At 44.7% G+C, this 19,191-nt stretch overlaps 1 protein-coding gene across 1 annotated transcript; it reads right to left on the minus strand.

Moving 5' to 3' along the window:
• Nucleotides 1–911: 911 nt before the first annotated feature.
• Nucleotides 912–16,420, minus strand: LOC308649299 (PRAME family member 15-like; the record flags this gene model as incomplete). Its single annotated transcript, XM_081294932.1, has 4 exons — nt 912–1,140; nt 1,968–2,549; nt 2,927–3,216; nt 16,406–16,420. 4 exons carry the CDS (start codon nt 16,418–16,420, stop codon nt 912–914), a joined length of 1,116 nt encoding a protein of 371 aa, XP_081151058.1.
• Between the last annotated feature and the right edge of the window lie 2,771 nt (nt 16,421–19,191).

A 19,191-nucleotide genomic window follows, 5' to 3' on the forward strand; every position in this document is an offset into this window, starting at 1 on the left:
TCCCGTGAGAAGAGATTTTCTTGCCTTGGCTTATGTTCAGTGCCTATGTAGAATGTTCCAGGCCACCTGTGTGCCCCTGCATGTGTTAAGCCACAGCGTAGCCACACATCATGACCAGATTTCAGTTTGGTCCCTTGACTTCCTGGGGCTGAACCTCATTGTTCACCAAGTACCCAGGGCCATCTTTCTCCTGGAGAATCCCAAGGTTTCATCAGAAAGCCAGGTAAATCCATCACAGAGAACATCAGAAGACTAACCTTGAAATTCCCTTCATTTCTCACTATTTATGGACCATAAATGAAACACAATAGCTTCTTCCTGTTCCCATCAAGCCTGAATCCCATTCTAGAAATCCAGGTCCCTATGTATGTTTCTATGAAGACACATGTCCTGAAGGTCCTAACCTCGGGGGGCTTCCTTCCAATGGAGCACCCTGCTGCACTTTCCTTTCCCATCCACACTTCAGGCAGTGTCTAAAATGGTGGGCTCTGAGTTCCCTCTAAGATGACCTTACATCCTGGTTATAGCTCCAATTGCCTAGAAGTACGCTTTTAAAACACATACAACTAGGCAGCTGTTGGACAGGAACACTGAAGGAGGCCCTTGTTGTAGAGGAACATGCTGCCACATTGAGGACATGGGACAGCACAGAACACAAGGACCTTTGGCTGCCTAAATTCCCTCACTGTTGCTGTGAGCTTGGCACAGAGTTGGGAACATCTCCCAGGGTGGATGGCACCCTGGGCATCATAGCTCTCCAGAGGGGCAGGGTATAGCTCTCTGCTCAACTGGCTCAGCGTGGCAGTGTGAAGCAGCAGGTCCCTTAAGGCTGACATGGAGATGTGGTTCTCATGGAAGTTCAAAACCCTGAGCTGGGAGCAGCGGCTCAGGACAGGCAGCAGGGCCTGGAGCTAGGAGTCAGTGTTCCTGCAAGATTCCAACTCCAGGCTCTTCAGGGTGGCTACAACAGTCTCCAGCAGAATTTTGAGGGGCTCTGGACTGAAATTGGTCAGTTTGATGCCCCTCAGTTCCATGTGTCTGAGCTTTCTGGTGTTTGGAAATCGGGAAAGATAATTCCAGTCAGAATCTGACAGCCGGCAATTGGTTATTGAGAGAATCTTCAGGGGGGTCTTCAGGTGCCTAAGGAGAAACCAGGCAGTTAGTTCTGAGGAGCAATGTCAAGGTGGGAGAAGATAAATTGGCCCGAATCCAAAGTCACCCTGGTCATCTGACAATGGTCCACACTTAGGATGCTGCCTTTTGCAGAATCGGGTCATTCACATCACCCCCATGTCAGGGCAAGGTTCAGCATCACTCCTGTGAACAGATGGGTGCACATCTGTATGGCTCCCCTCCTCACTGCCAAGCAGAAGGACACAGCTCTGTCCACAGGAGATCAGGGGGAGTCATCTACAAAGGATAAACCCAGGCAAGATGAAGGAAACCACAGTGGTTGTCCACCTGCAAAGCTCACACCCTGTATCCTCCATCCCTGCTCCTCAGCCTCAACCCCAGAATCACCATCTGAGGCTCAGAGCAGCCTTCTCCAGGGGGGCATTAGAAGAAGCTCCTCTGCTCCCCACTGGAGAGCACAGAGCTTCCCTGTTGCAGGGTGCAGGTGTGGGGGCTTCCCTCCGCCAGCGCCCTCTCCTCTACACCGTCTCCCACCACCTTCGCTGGATAGGCCTCCCAGAAAAGGACCCTCACCCACCCTCACTAGCTTCTGTCCCCCTCCCCCAGCTGCCTTCCAAGCAGAGTTATGCTTCCCAGACCATGGGCCCTGGTTTAGCCCTTTGCTCTAACACAGGTTAGGAGATCAAGCTTCAGGGTATAAAAGGAACAGATGAGGGGTTATTTACCTTCCTGTGTCTTGTCCACCATGAGAGTGTTAGTGGCTGGAACACAGTAGGTGCCCTTTCATATTTACTGATACTGGTCTGCAGAGGATGCTCACCCCCCTTACTCACCCCAGCACCTTCTCCAGGTGGCCCTTGAGGAGGAGGACAGCATCCACACAGAACTTCCGCAGGCAGTCCAACCTGAGGAACTGTGAGGTGAGCTGGGCAAGCAGCTGCTCCTGCTCCTCTGGGGAGGTGTGGGCAGGCACGTGGACCTGGGAGACAAGCAGCTTCCTCAGGTTCCTCATCTGGCCCAAGAAAGGAGCACAAGCAGCCAAGGTTGAGGTTGCCCAGGTGCAGTGCACTTCCACCTTCTGGACACAGTCCAGCTGCAGCAGTCTCAGGACCTTCCTGGTGTGGCGGGTGGGTTTCCCAAAGATCTTCAGCCTCTTGCAACACAGGTGTACCATGTCCCTCCTCTGTGTGACCCACAGGAACAAGTGGGCCTGGAATTCATCCAGGAGCCTTTCTGTGAGGCACAAGTCTATGACTACCTTCAAGGGTGGCTTAGCTGCCATTGCTAGACCATGTTTCAATTTTCGATTCTTCTTTAATGCCTCTGATGAGCAGGCATCGACCATGGCTCCAGACCACATTCTCCAGAAGTTGTGGTGAACATTCTGCAAATCCAGCACCTGCAGTTTCCACCTCCTGCGGGGATGACAGCAGAGTCTCAGCCCTGAAGCTCCTTCCTTCACCTCTCAGCTGCTGCTCCCTGCTACACCTCTTCCTTGTGTCTCACTTTTCTCCACCCACTTCCCTCCAATCATGACTGGCCCCCACCTGTACCAGCTGAGTTAGAAGCAGGTGCAGCCTCATTCTTGGGTCACCACAGCTGCCACAAGCACCCCCACATCCAGAAGCCCCTCCCAGATGGGGCTCAACAGGGCCAAGGCCTCTCCACACCTCCTTGCTGGCAGAGTAGGAAGGTGTTGGTCCACCCTTCAACACCCACTCTCCCTGGATCCATTGGTCCCTTCCTTGGACCCCCAGGGTGTTCCCTTCCAGGTCACCTGTGTCCCCCTCACCTCGGGCGATCCTGCTGGGCAAGCAGTATGTCCAGCCCTTCCAGTGCCACTCGGATCATCTCCAGCTGTGGCTTCCTCATCAGGGCCCCCAGGGGCAGGCAGGTGAAGGGCCAGGCCTGCACCATTTTCTTCAGGACCTCAGTGTGTCCCCTGCTGAAGGCCTCCACAAAGCGTGGTGGGAAGAGCTCTATGGGCAGGTCCTCCAGATCCAGGTTGGCCCTGGACTTGTCACTCAGCAGGCTGCTCCCTGCCAGCTCCAGCAGTGTGGGTGGGGAGTCATCCTGGGGAGTCTGAAAGAAAAAGTATCCTGGAAAGTGGTCCAGGGAAAAGGCCACTATCCTATCCATTGCCAGCCACTGGGAAGGAGGTATAAGGAGTCTAAAAGCTCACATCACCCTCATGGGGGGAAGCCTTTGATTATTATTTTGTCCTAATACATAGGGAGTTGGAGTGTCATGTAACCTAATGCAGTGTTAGGCTCCTCAGATTCAGCAACTGCTATGGCTGGGAAAGGACATGTCCTCACATGAATGACATTAGTTTGTGGTTTGTATTTTTTTTCCCATAGATGGACACAACACAATGCCTTTATTTATTTATTTATTTTTATTTTTATGTGGTGCTGAGAATTGAACCCAGGTCCTGCATGTGCTAGGCAAGCACTGCACTGCTGAGCCACAATCCCAGCCTGGATGACATTAGTTTTAATTTAAAATCATTAAATGAACAATTATAATAGCACGTGCCCATATTATAAAATATTTGGAAATTACCACAGAGTCTCATGGATATCTGTTACCTATGAGTGATTCTGCCACCTTAGGGGGAAGTTGAAGAGAACAAATAGATCAGAACAGAGTCTGTGAAGTGTTGCATGAAATAGTTTTAAGCTTTTGTGTAATTTGTTTAAACAATCAATAAAATTACAAAACCACGTAGGCCATAAGGTATAATTTTGGGGACTGGGACTGGGTATTGAACTCAGAGCACTCAACCACTGAGCCATATCTCCAGCCATATTTTGTATTTTAGTTAGATACAGTGCCTCACTGAGTTGCTTAGAGCCTCACTGTTGCTGAGGCTGGCTTTGAACACCAATCCTCCTGCCTCTCAGCCTCCTGAGCAGATTGGATTAGAGGCACATGCCATCTTGCCTGGCAATAAAGTTTCATTTTAAGGGCACACAAAGTAAATATCTTAAATGTCAAATAACAGAATTCCAATAATTAGAATGATATAGAATTCCAATCATTCTCTTTGGTTAAATAATATTAAAGCGGTTTTGGCTGGAACTCAGTAGTGAAGCAGTCGCCTAGCATGTGTGAGGCCCTGGGTTTGATTCTCAGCAGCACATAAAAATAAATAAATAATGCACTGGGGATATAACTCAGTGTGTAGAGTGCTTGCCTCACATGCACAAGGCCCTGGCTTTATTCCCCAGCACCACCAAATACACAGATAGATTCATAAATGTGTTGTGTCCCTCTCAACTAAAAACAAAAACAAAACAGAAGAAGATGTGGGCCTTTTGCAAATGCCTGTGATTCTAGCAGCTGGGAAAGCTGAGATAGGAGGGTCACAGTGAGTTTCAAGGCCAGCCTCAGAAGAGTAGGTGCTAAGCAACTCAGTGTGCCCCTGTCTCTAAATGAAATAAAAAAAAAATAGGCCTGGCAATTTGGCTGAGTGGTTGAGTGCCCTGAGTTCAATCTCTGGAACAAAAGGAGAGAAAGAAAGAAAATTGAAAGCAACATAAACTAAAGTGGAAATCCTAAAGTTCAGCATAAAGTTAAAATCACACTGAGAGGAAAAATCTAAGTCTTAAATTTGTGCATAAAAAAAAATCAAATACAAAATTGTTCCTGCCTCCGCACAGATGAGGCGGGAACAGGGTAGTGCTCAAAGCAGTGACTGACTTACAGGATCTGGGCAGATGGGCCAGGCTGGGATCCTCAGCATGCCAGGGTTGGACTCCTGGGCTCCAGGACTCTTGTGTTTCTCCTCTGGCTCTAAAGAAGCTTTTATTGACCTCCCTGACCACGCCCACAACTCCACCTTTTGACTAGCATGCATGCAATCAGATAGAAGTATCTAATCACATTCCCAATCTCCACCCCTGTAACCCTGATTGGATTTTCTTTCTCAAGATTAACTGATTGAGTGGGATTTTCATGCATGAGCACAGAATAAGGGAGAGTGAAGGTCAGGGATGCCTCTGTCCACGCCATGGACTGAATTTTGCCCATATGTGACCCTCCTGTTCCTGCCTGTGAGTCAGGAAAGCCCTTAATCCATAAACTAGGAAAAACTAAAACTCCAAAATATATTGTAAGGGAAACCTTAGCCCTATCAAAATTATTTAAAAAGTAATTTTAAAAAATTCCAGAGAGAAAACAGTTTTTTTAAGAAAGTAGCATCACCAGTGAAGAAAACAGAATGGCCACCAGATATCCAACTGCCAACAGTCACGTAGGTATCCAGTTACTGTACAGCACATCTAGGCCCACTCAGAGAGGAGGCATGGACAAGGAGGGTGGAGTCAGTCTTCAAGGCTTAGGGAAAGACTTCTTCAGTTTGTCTCTTTGTACTGGGGATTAAACCCATTGGTGCTCTTCCACTGAGTCACATCCCCAGCCCTTTCTATTTTTTTTTTTTTTAATTTAAAGACAGGTTCTCAGTGAATTGCTTAGTTCCTCACTAAGTTGCTGAGGCTGGCCTCAAACTTGCCATCCTCCTGCCTCAGTCTCCTTTTAATTTTTTAAAACAATGTATGTAGGTACTGACTTTATTTTTATTTTTCTTTGGCACTAGGGATGGAACCTAGGGGAGTTGTACCACTGGGCTACATGCCTAGCCATTTTCATTTCATTTCAATTAATTAAATTATTCATTTATGTAGTTTTGGTACCGAGGATTGAACCCACAGGCATTGTACCACTGAGCTACACTGCCAGCCTATTTAATTTTTATTATTATTTTTTTTATTTTAAGACAGGTTCTTGCTAAATTGCTGAGACTGGCCTCGAATTTGAGGTCTTCTTGCCTTAGCCTCCTAAGTAGATGGGATAACAAGTGTAGACAATCAAACCCCATTTCAAATTAAAAGTTTTAAAAGGTTCAGCATTTGCCTAGCATGTACAAGGCCCTGGGTTTGATCCATAGCACCAAAAATAAATAAATAAACCTATAAATCCAAAACCTGTGTTGAAGTATAGTTGTTAGAGGTTGTTTGTTTTTTCTTTCCATGAATCTGATTGTAGTTACTTTTAGGAAAAAAATCCAAATGGTAACTTATAAGATAAACACTTAGAAGAGCCATGGTTAAAAATCTGTTGGTAATATGCTATAATCAGCTATTAACAAGGTGATTTGGTTGTTTTAATATAGTGTCCAGAATTATGTCTGATAATATGTTAGTTTTTTTAATGAATTTAGTGCAATTTTGAAGCAAATATTAATAAACAGCCAAATAAATATAATTTGAAAAAATTATGTCTTATTTGAGAGGGTTTCCCATCATATCAAATTAGGCTAGTTGGGTTAATGTCTCTCTTCTAGAAATCCCTTGAGAATTTCTGGAGCCCTCCATAATATCTCAATGGTAGCTCAAGGTCAAGTGACAATGTAGAATTTGATCCTAGAGAAGTTAGTGAACAACCTCAAAAGGTTTAAAGCACTTAGTGAAAGTAGGGTCTTAGATCATTATAAAAGATAAGTCATTTAGCCAGAGTGATGAAAGATTTTGAAAGCTAATACAGAAAGTTATATCATAGGAAACAGTACTTCAACTTTTATCTGAGATGACTAAGCTTTCATTTGTTTCAAGTAATCAGAGACCTTGTTAAAACCAAGGTAAAACTCCAGAGACTGAAGGTTCAAAGCCAGCCTTAGCAAAAGCAAGGCACTAAGCAACTCAGTGAGACCTTGTCTGTAACAAAATAGGACTGGGGATAGGGCTCAGTGGTCGAGTATGCCCCTGAGTTTAATCCCCAGTTTGTGCCCCCACCCCACCCCCCAAATAAAACCTAATCTGAAGCATAAAATGTTACCTCCCCCCAGTACTGAGCATTGAACCAGGGGCACACTACCACTAAGCCATGTGCCGAGTCATTTTGGTTTTATTTTGAAACAGGCTTGACAAATTGCCAAGTCTCATCTGAATCTTGCCATCCTCCTGCCTCAGCCTCCTGGGAAGCTGGAATTACAGGCATGGCCCACTTCACCTGTCTTGAAATGCACTTCTTAGAGTGCAGCTCTTTGTCAGCTGTTCATCTGGAACATTCACATGAAAGCCATCACAATTTTTAATTATCTTTGGTATCACTTGCCCACCAATTTCAAAATGTGCTTGAGATTGAACCATAATAGTCTCAGCTGGAGTGCAGAAGAAAGTCTCTTCTGGAGTTCCTTGGAATTTTGGGTCCCATTCTGTGTTTTATTAATCTCTTGAGAACCAAAGATAAAATCTTATGATCTTGTTTGGAAAGTCAGGGGTTTGGAAGCATTTCTTTTGTATAAGGTGGTGGTTTTGGCAGAGTCCTCCTGAACGTTCCTTTGATCAAACTATCAAGCTTAAGGACCTTCTCCTGCCTGGTCCCCTGGCCTCCACTTTTGTCAGGTTTTGGTACAAATGAATTCATTTTGATTTGCAGACTTTCACGGTAGCAGCATCAGCAGGGACACTGTGGTCATGGAATATTCTAAGCCATGGTTAGTGTTGGCTTCCTTGAGTTGTGTAAATTTGATGGCAATCATTGGCACCCACATGGCTGCTGGACTCTGTGTGTGTGTGTGTGTGTGTGTGTGTGTGTGTGTGTGTGTTGGTACTGGGGATTGAACCTGAAGCATTTTACTACTGAGCTGCATCCTGAACAATTTTTCCTTTTAATGAGAGAGGATCTCATTCTGTTACCCTGGCTGTCTTGGAAATTTTGATCCTCCTGCCTCAGCCTCCCAAGTTTCTGGGATTATAGGTGTGCATCTTGGTACCTGGCCATAGAGCATTTAAAACCCTTGAGAGACTACATTGCTCCAGGGGGCAAGGACCATACCTATAAGATGAATGGTAGCCTTGGACTGTGAAATTCCTCTGGACGAAGCTTCCAGGGACCCAAGATTTGTCCAGCTGAATATGTCAGTGATGTAGAGTGTGATCTTTTATAAAGGGCTCTAAATTCTTTTTTAAAAACATTTAGATATTTATCAGAAATGTCACTTTTTACTAGTTAGGGCACAAGTGACTTCCTGATGAACAGCAGGTCAAAGAGATCACTTCTCTGGAGTCCTCCTGAGGCCCAATCCCTCTCAGATTGCACTGCTAGTAGACAATTCAAAGTGTTCAAACTTTTTATAACAGTTGCTAAAATATTAATAAGTGATTTTCTTTCCAATTTATAGATTCCTACGTGAGGTAAAATTTCACTTACAAAAGAATGAAATCCTGAGCCTTTTCTGGTCATAGGTGCATTAATCCATTTTCTGTTACCGTTATAAAATACCTGAGACAGGATCAGTTTATTTTTCTAAACAGATTTATTTATCCCACAGTTCTGAAAGAGCAAGGCCAAAATCAGGCATCCCTGTTGGTTTGGCCTGTGGGAGGAAGCCAGAGCACAACCCAGGGCTCAGGCTCAGGCTTAGGCTTCTAAACAGCTCTCAGGAGGACTGACACAGCATCCCAGGATAGCCATTCCTTTCTAAGAACACACACCCAAAGACCTCCCAGGAGATTCTGCCTACTAAAATCACCACAATGAAGTTTATCTTTCTAATACATGAAGCTTTCTAATACATGAAACTGTGCATAGGGATACAGCTTGATGTGACCAGAGCCATCTCAGTCATAACCACCATTTTACCCACCAGTTGATCCTGACACACATCCCAAGTCCTGGAGGCAACAAAGTTGTTAACAATCACAGAAACATGTTGTCCCCAGTCTCTGATACCCAGACTTTTACTTTTTCTTTGCCATTTCTTTTGCACTGGGGATGTAATCCAAGGATGTTTTACCCACATTTACTTTTTATTTTTCATTTTAAGACAGGATCTTGCTAAGTTGCTGAGGATCTTTCTGAGTTCCCAGGCTGGCCTTGAATTTGCCATCATCCTGCCTCAGCTTCCTCAGCTCCTGGGATTACAGGCGTACCCCCACCAGGCCTGGCCTGACCTGTTTCTTAATATCCACTGATGTGTCAGACACATTATTGTTTTTGAGAATATCCAGGTATCATTTCAGTGGAAGTCCAGCATCTTGCTGTTGCCTGAGACATGCTTCTGTCCTTAACTCTCCAATAAACAGCAATGGATGCAATTCTGGGTCTATCTGTCCCTAGTATTGGTCTCATGGACCCACCTTCCTTGGGAATGTTACATACGTTGCTTTGAGACAATTATCTAGGGCCACAAACATCCTGGAGTGTAGTACAGGGCCACATTTCTCTGAAGCACAAAATAGTTGGGCTTGGGAACACATGACAGACTAATCAGAGGTCAATTTATGTAGGACCTTCAGTTAGGGATGTCACCAGCTTTTTGAGAGGCATCTCTGGCCTTTTCAGGTAGGAGATAGGATGAGCTACTGGGCTCAACCCACTTAGGTGGAAAATTTTATTTTAATTTTTTTTCTGTTGTCACACAAGGATAATAATCTACCATTCAGGAGAGAAAGAGTCAAAGTAAATCCCATTATCCAACCCTTGGTGGTGGTATGATGTCACAGTCCTTTACCACATCTGCCTCTGCACATTGAGTTAGATACAAACAAAAAAATTTCTATGAATTTGATAAAGTAAACCCCATATGTCATCTCCAATTAAGCATAATTGAGTTCCTCTAAAAATATACCCTAAGCATCTATTTTGAACCCTGATGCAAAGAAAAGACCACCAACTCTAATTTTCAATTAAATTAAAGGAAGCTTGTGTTTTTGTACATGATGAGACTGATCAGCAGCTGTCTCTCCCAACACAGGCTAAAGACCAGCCCCCCAGCACTCCAGGAACAAGGTTTTATAGCTCAAAAAGTTGCAAAGGGGATGTCTTGAGAACTTACAGCTAACAGTATTTTGACAAGTATAATACAAAGGCGGATATTAGGTTAATGATCTACAGGGCATGATATTTCAAAGTAGGGAGTAAATTTAAATCCCAATATTAGAATTTATGAGGTGCCACTGAGGTTTCAGAGATGGTTGTTATCTGTTCAGGGAAGGCCAGGCATGGGTGGGTTCAATGCACAGGCAGGAATTACAAACAAGTTTAGAAATTACAATAATTTATAGTAAAAAAGAAATGAACTTTTCATGGCTTTGTGACTAGATGGTTGTCAATCTTAAGATGGAATCAGGCTGGGTTCATCACTATCTATCCCATACAGAAAAGTATAATTTATCTTATAGAAATTCTATTTGCCTCTAGAATTTCCTTTGAACCAATGTCTAGTTGTTAGTTTTCTTATGTGTGGTTGACAATATCATGGTTCTGTTCTGATTTTATTTGTATTGTTAAATATGATGGAGAAATGCTAATTTTCAGAATATACTTGGAAAATACTTGAGTGTGCTTGGAAAATGACTAATTAATCCATTGGATGGTTTAATCCACTGATTAGATTACAGCTCTCATGATTTGATCATTTCTCCTCTTGTATTCATACAGCAGCTGTTTTTTTAAGTTTAAAAAAACTTTTATTACAGTGTATTTTTACATACTTATATACTGTAATAAATTGTTCTATTTTTGGTTATTGTTGCTTTCTTATGGTGACTAATGTATGAAACACACTTCTTCATGGGTATGTATGTGCAGGAAAGAACTCGGGGTTGCTACTATTTGTGGTTTCAAGCATCCACTGGGGTCTTAAAGTGTCCCCTGAGGATACAGGAGAGGGGCTGCTTTACTGGGATATGCCACCTCAGAAATTGTTGACAATAGGAAACCAAAGACTTCAACCCTTTAATTCTCAAGTTTCTATCCATTTACTTAAAGAATCACGTGGATGTGCCAATATTGTACCAGAGACATTGTGCAGGAAGATGGTCTAGGAAGGCCAGGTTTGGCTCCATAAAAACAAGCAGGAAGGAAGAGAATTCCATGGTGGGGGGGGAGTGCTAAATTATTTGAAGACTTTTCTTTCGGCTGGAGGCTACTTAACAGCGGCTGGTGTGCTGGGGCTATTGTGCGCACATATTCTATCACTGATCCGCATCAACAGCCCTGTGCAGCACTGACCCATCAACCATGAAGAAAAAGACTGGGAGAAGGCCTCCAGTCTTTCCACCATTTCCTATGGGGTTACTCCCAACCTCGTGGAGGCAAGGGGAGGGCAACCAGGACTTCTGACTCCCAAATGTTTGCTTTTTGCTAATGGCCCCTAAAATTGTAAGTAAATTTTATGTAAAGTTTTTCAAATGGAGCACAGTGAGCAAGGACTTGAGGGGAACACCCAAAGCACAGTGGGAGCAGATGCCAGTCCTTGCAGGTAGCTTTCCTCCCAGGGGTGCTCTCTGTGGTGTGCTCTTGGGTTCCCCACCAGCTCTTCCTGCAGACTTGGGCATTCTGAAGTCAGAGGTGGCTTTCTGGGGCAGCTGAGGAAGTCTGTGCCTCCTGCAAGGACATACAGCTTCCCCATCTGGACAGAAGGGCACTTCCTGGGGGGGGCGGGGGGGAGGGGGGTTGGGGACTTACCAGGGCCACTGGGCTTTCTTGGTGACTCCGTACTTCCCACGTAAAGGGTGAGTAACCCTTCTTAATACAGCAGCTTTTGAAGGACACCTCCCTCATATCCAAACCATGATTGGGACACATGCCTTTGACCCATGAACATTTCTCCCCAACTTCTCAAAGAGCTTATAGCTTCCACCCTCAGTAGATTATAGAGACTGGATTCTTGCCTGCTCAGGTCCTCTGACAAGACTGGTTTTAGCTGGAGTAATGGCAACTCATCACCTTGAACTAGGGAGAGAGGGGAGGTGGGCCTGGAGAGGTGCCCCCAGGGCAAAGCTTGCCAAGAGGCAGTTGGCATGCTTGCATAATGTTGCAACATGGCCTGAGGTCATTTTCATTTCCAGAAGGCTGTTGAGAGGACCAACAGAATGAATTAACAAGACTATTTCTTGTCCCTATTTGGACACTATCAGAGGACTCAGTAGCACCAGGTGGGAAAGACTGGCTTGCACTTGAGTGACCTTGGGAAGCTTGGCACCCTGGGCAACTTGACTGGAGGCTGATGATTTGCACTACACAGAGGAGTAAAGCTTCTCTTGGGTCAGGGATATTTCTGTAGTGACAAGGGTAGCAAGACTGGCCATGCAGTCAGATGGGGAGTTGAGGCCCTTGGTTCTCAAAGAGGACATGAGGCCAGGCTCTGCCTGCAGCAGGAGTCAGGGGATCTCTAGTCCAGGAAAAGCAAAACCCAGCAGGAAAGCTAGATTCACCAGCAACTAGGATCCAGTTTCCAGTTTCATCTACCCAGCGACCTCCAAGATGCCCCATATCTCAGGTGCAAAATCCAAGGCCTTGGGGCCAGCACCTTCATATCTAGCTGACAGAGACCTCAAGTGAGCCCTAAAAGACTCAAGGCCAACATCAGATTGCATTCAAGTTCAAGCTCTCCAAGCATCAGGACACTACCTAGGTGCACCAACAGTGCTTCTTCCCCCGCCACTGTTTCTAATAACAAAAATAAACAAACAAAAAATCACTTTCTGGGGTGGCGGAGATATAGTTTTGAATTAATTTTCAAGTCTGCTCTCCAGAGTGAGCACCAAACACAGAAAAATGAAATCTGAAGCCAGAGCCACCTGTATATGAGCCACTAGGGCACTAGGGGGCAGGCATGTTTCAGTGTGTCCCATCTCCCCCAAGCAATTTTCCACTGCTGGATTCTAGAGCCAGATTTCATTGTGCCCAGTAGAGGGAATGGTCAGCTCATGGGTGGACTCTGCCTCAGGTCTGGGTTGTCCACTTGCCGTTAGCTGGTTTATTTTTCTTTCCCTTCTTCTCTTCCTCATCTTCCTTATTGTCTTTTTGCCATCCTTTCTCCTCCCCCTTCTTTTTTTCCTCTCTTTTTTTTATTGGTTGTTCACAACATTACAAAGCTCTTGACATATCATATTTCATACATTAGATTGAAGTGGGTTATGAACTCCCAATTTTACCCCAAATGCAGATTGCAGAATCACGTCGGTTACACATCCACAATTTTACATAATGCCCTATTAGTAACTGTTGTATTCTGCTACCTTTCCTATCCCCTACTATCCCCCTTCCCCTTCCCTCACATCTTCTCTCTCTACCCCATCTACTGTAATTCATTTCTCTCCTTGTTTATTTTCCCATTCCCCTCACAACCTCTTATATGTAATTTTGTATAGCAATGCTCCTCCCCCTTCTTTATCTCCTTCTTTCTTCATACTGGGCATTGAACTCAGGGGTGCTTAGGCACTGAGCCACATTCCCAGCTCTTTGTATTTTTTATTGAGGCAGGTTCTCACTAAGCTGCTTAGGGCCATGGTAAGTTGCTGAGTCTGGCTTTGAACTCACTATCCTTCTGCCACAGCCTCTCAAGCCACTGGGATTACAGACACTTGCCACCACATTTGGCTCCCAGCCATATTTTATTTTGAGACAGGATCTCACTAAGTTTTCCAGACTAGCCTCAACCTCATGATCCTCCTGCTCAGCCACTTGAATAGCTGGATTATAGACAGGTACCACCATGCTCAGTTTAAATGGAAGCAATGCTAAAAGCCACATATAGTATTTGAGAGCATTTGGAAATAAGAGATGGAAAATTCTAATTCTGAGATGAGGCTCGATTGTCATGTGTATCTTGTACACATGACAGTGTGCCACTGTGGAGTGAAATCCAGGGAAAGAAATAGATCAGAAGAGTCCAGCCTATTAAAAATATTGTGTAGTACCAGGTTTGGGGACCTGCCCCTGTAATCCCAGCTACTTGGGTAGTTCAAGATGCCCTCTTCCTAGCACCTCCCTTAGCCCTGTTTTGTCAGAGTTTGACATGGAGTGGTGTCATTTTGATGGAAAAGTTTCACCATTAGCTCCACCTGTAAGTGCACAGGAGTTCACAGCTGATAGACATCCTCAGCAAGGACACAACCAGAGTTGGTTTCCTTGAGTTTTCTGAAACTGAAGGCAACAGTTTGGAGTGCTTCTGTTTATAGGAAAGTGTTTAAAACCCTTTAAAGCCAGGAAGGCAAGCATAGGGACTATAAAAAGAATAATTGCCAATGATGGAGAGATAGGTATGCTCATCCATCCTGCTTGCTTGCCTGATTATTTTTTTTATTTTTAGTATTGAAGATTGAACCCAGGGGAACTATACAAGGGTTAGTAAAATGTCGGTCTCCCCAGTGTTATTCCAATAACAGGACACAGTTTCCAGAAAAAGGAAAAAGAATGTTTATTTCTTTGCTAGCAAAGGAGGAACACAGGGGACTCCTGTCCCAAAGGCTGTGATTCTGCCCATCAGCAGGAACAGGTTGTTTTTAAAGAGGTGTTTCAGAGAAAATGAGATTAGGGAGGAGAAACCAGGAAGGAGAAGATCAGGGAAAGGAAGTTCAGGGAGGAGATGGTTAGGGAGAAGGTTTTGGGGAAAATATGTAAATTTCAAAGCCACAGGGCATATAGTGAGAAACTGATGTGACTCCATTTTTGAGAAATCAGCCTCTACCTCAGAGCAAAGCCTGTCCAAGGAAGGGGGCATGACCCTTGTCCTTGGATAAAGCCACAGAGCACTCCTAGGCACATACCCACCCCGCTGAGTTATTTATCTGCAAATAACAGGAGAGATCTGAGGCACCAGGTGTCCCTGACTCAGTTAGGCTAGGTGAGGACCCATAGCAACCCCCTAGCAACTACTAATCAGCCTGAGACAGGAAAAATACCTGGGATGCCAGATGACCCTCCCAGTAGTTTATGGTGGCTGATAATGTGTTGGGAAACCAGGTAGTTCAGCAGTACTTCCCTCATGGCTTAAAGCAATCAGTTCAAAGGAATCCCCTTCTTGTAGTAACCAATCACCCCTACCCAACTTGTTCCCACCAGTAAATGTGCTAATCATGTTTTAGAGTTGTTTTATGATTTTCCCGTGGTGTGTGATGATTTGCTAAGAGATGCTATGATGTATGTGAAGTCCCTGCCTTCCCCAAAGAGTGTATAAAACTGCTCAAACCATGGGCTCAGGGCCTCTCAGTGTTACCAATTGTTGTGTGCACAGAGGACCCAGCTATCTTGCAATAAATGCCTCTTTGCTGCTTACATCGATCTCAGTCTCTGGTGTTCTTTTGGGTGTCCAGAACTGAAGCATAACAATAGTAAAAGAGCATCCAGCCATCCCCTGTTACACATTCATAACCCCCTCTTTTTTGAAGGAACTGGGGATTGAATGTAGGGTTGTTTGATCACCGAGCATATCCCCAGTCCTTTATGTTTTTTGTTATGAGACAAACTCTCACTAACTTGTCCAAGCTGTCCTTAAATTGCAATCCTCCTGCCTCAACTCCTAGTTGGCAGAATTACAGTTGTGTGCCACTGTGTCCACTACAATCACTTTTTCTTTTAAACACCCACCCCCAAATTTAATTCAGAAAAAGAAGTTAACATGCCACTTTTTTTTTAAAGAGGGATAGAGAGAGAGAGAGAGAGAGAGAGAGAGAGAGAGAGAGAGAGAGAATATTTAATATTTATTTCTTAGATTTTTGTTACCATAACAACTTTATTTTATGTTTATGTGGTGCTGAAGATCCAACCCAGCGCCCCGAGCATGCCAGATGAGCGCGCTACCGCTTAAGCCATATCCCCAGCCACAAGTCACTTTTTTCTTTCTTTTGTACCAGGGGTGAACGCAGGGACAGTTAACCACTGAACCATATTTCTAGTCTTTTTCAATTCAGGAAATACAACCTAATGGAAGAGAATGAAGTGTAAGAAGTTAAACACGGAGAACAGGCAGAGATACATAAGCGAGTTTACTTTTCAGACTTGACAAGAAGAGAGGGCAAAACAGCCTTGAGTTCTGGGTCCTTTATGGGGGAAGATCAGGAAATCAGAGCTGAGCGGGTCCCAATGCTGGTGGTTAAGGATTGGGTTGGTATGAGGGGGTGGTGAGACTTTCTCAGAAACACCCTTGGGTGGGAAAGTGAAGTTTTTTCCTGAAATGTCACCTGGCAGTTAAGATGGCCATGGAGGTGCTAAGCAAGGACCTTATATTCCCTCTTTTTTTTGTTTTTTGTTGGGCTCCATAGGGAACAGGGATGTAGGTCAATCTTCTCAAACTGCTTCCTGCTGGGAAGGGGCAATGTTTGAAACATTGGGACAATGATGGAGGTTCAGTGGTGGTGGAATTTTGTCCCAGGTGGCCCAGGTTTGGTGAGGGATTGGTATTCCTTCAGCAGAGGAGAGCTGTGTTTTCCTATGTTCAAGGTCTTGTTGGAGTTGTTTTATCTTGTCCTTTACTTACCAGATTGATTGCCATGTTAGTAGCATTTCTCCTGTAGGTTCAGACAAATCCACTTTCTTGGCCATAAAAAGGTCAAGGTCTCTTGGATTCTGCAGAGCCACAGCAGCTAAAGAATCAATCTGGCATTGTATGGCTACTATGGTTTGAGCAAGTTGCTGTAAGTCTCCTGAACACTGGAATGGTAATCCCTGGTGGCTGCACCACTGGGAGGTGAGTGCAGAGTCAGGGATGAGGGAAAAAAAAATGAAAAAGGGGGGATGGGGATGTGGCTCAAGTGGTAGCATGCTCACCTGGCACACGCGGTATGCTGTGTTCCATCCTCAGCACCACATAAAAATAAAATAAAGATGTTGTGTCCCCTAAAAACTAAAATAAATAAATAAATATTTAAAAAATTCTCTGTCTCTTTAAAAAATATTAAAAGATTCTTTCTCTCTCTCTCTCTCTCTCTCTCTCTCTCTCTCTCTCTCAAAAAACATGAAAAAGTGAAGGTTGGCACTCATGGTTCTGCAGTGTCCTCGTGGTCCTCACAGACCAAAGGAAGATTGGGGTTTCAACCTTGGAGAGACACAGCTTGAGAGGGCCTGTGGGTCTCACTCTATAAGAGGGCAGAGAGGACTGTTTTAAATAGGGGTTAGGAACTAAAGTGAAGGCTCTAATGAGGACAACAAGTTTAGCCTGCTGGTATTGGGAGTGGAGGCTCTTACACAACTGAGGCTAGAGAGACTATCGCCAACCCTGCCTGATGAATTCCCTCCTGAAAGAAGGAGTCATCTCTGAACCAAGACTTAGAGTGAACTTGCGAAGGAGAAGGGATGAGAAGGTCGAGAATCTTGATGCTGGGCCAAGATCTAAGTTAACATTTGTGGTTCAAGAGGAGACTTGTCACTGCCATCTCTAGAGGGTAGACTTGAGAGCAGGAGGGGAGGAGAAGGGTAGAGTCACTTCCCCATGGGAGGCGGTGTGTGGATAAAGAAGAAGAGCCCGAGGTGAATGGAAAAAGGTATGTGGTCATTGTCGTGGGCCCTCAGACCAGGGTCCAAAACACCTCAAATCCTCAGAGGGGAGAGAAAGTCTGTTAGCATCAAGTCTGCTCTGCAAAGAGAGGGACAGCATCAGCAAGGAGGGAGAGCAAGTGTTGTGATCGGGAAGAAAATGGAGGAGATTTTGACAGATGTGAATGGGCTCATGGTGTGAGGTGATAGAAGGACTGGAAACGTCCACCTCAGCAGTGGGTCATGGGAAGGTACTGGCCAACAGAATAGGGGATGCTTCTAAGTTAAGGGTGAGGGTCAGGGGAGCAGCAGGTGAGTTTTCATGGAAGCATCTATGAGGGGAGAAGCAGAGCATAGTCCCCAATTTTGTGACGATGTCCCTTCCCATAAGGGGAACAGGACACTGTGGAATTACCAAAAAGGAATGAGTAAAAATTAGAGAGCCACAATCACAAACAAGGCTAGGTGTCTGTAAGGGTTGGTAGTCGGCCCCCAGAACACCTTGAGGACTGAATATGTAGCCCTGGTGTCTAGGAGGAAGAAGACGGGCCTGCCTGACATATGCAGTGTTACCCTGAGTTTCCATAGAGTGATAGTAGTGGTTGGGTGATGGGGACCTGGATCTCTTCAGTCCTCTGCAGCCAGTCCTAAGAGTTGGAAAGGGGAGCCCAAAGGGCCAGGTGGCTAGGGGGCCCCCATGTGCTCAGGGAATGTGAACAACCCAGTGTCCCTCTTGATGACATTTAGGACAAAAATCCAGAAATTATGAGGCTTGGGACATGTACGAGCACAGTGACCCATCTGACCACATTTAAAACAGAGTCTCAGTGGTCCTGAGGGACCATCCCATGGGGCAATGATACCAGGGACAGATGGCTTGAGTGAGCATCTGCTATCTCTGCTTTCAGGCCTTCTCACGTCTCTCATCATACACCTTGAAGGACACTTCCAGACCTCAGGTATGGTATTTAGAAGCCCCCTCTCAAAGCATCTGTCACAAGGAGACAAAATTGCAATGTATGCAGTCCAGGGGAGAAATAAAGAATGTCCACATGCTTCTGCCCCTTTCGGTGCTTTATTCACTCAAAATACTCAATGAAATTTCACTCTATAGGTCCTTTTTTAATATTTATTTTTTAGGTGTAGATGGACACAACACCATGCCTTTATTTTATGTGGTGCTGAAAATTGAACCCATGTCCTGCCCATGCTAGGTGAGTGCTCTACAACTGAGCAACAATTCCAGCCCTCTAAGGTTCTTAGTCAAGAAATTGACAATCCTTAATGCTAGGCACTCCAATAGACATAATCAATTCACAGCAAACAATTATAGATTAATTTGAAGCATTGCAAACACACTTAATTATGACAGGTAAATGACAGACATTCCCTCTGCATGCTTATTCTTCTGAAGCCTCCTTGCTGAGCCAATTCCTTCCCCAAACACCCTTTATCTTGTAGGGGAAACAAAGAGTGCTTCTCCCTCCCTGTTCTCACAGGTAGGTTTTAGGAGTCTCTGTTGTGTCTCTAAAAATTAACTTCCATCTGTCTCTCTTCTGTTTAGTACTTATAAGGTTCTTGGTTAGCACCTGGATGACCATCTTAAATGACAGCTGCCATTTTAAGGAAAACATTTCACTTTCCTGACCAAGAGTGTTTCTGAGAAAGGCTCACCACCATTCAATTTAAAGAATGCTTTTCATTGTATTCATATGGGCTCTGGTTCTCCTCACAGTTAGATGATTTTCTCCAAATTAAAACTTCCCCCTGGAGTCACATCAGTATTGGATT

Source organism: Spermophilus citellus (assembly GCF_964194105.1).
Source record: "Spermophilus citellus genome assembly, chromosome: 5".
NCBI classification, from domain to species: domain Eukaryota; kingdom Metazoa; phylum Chordata; class Mammalia; order Rodentia; family Sciuridae; genus Spermophilus; species Spermophilus citellus.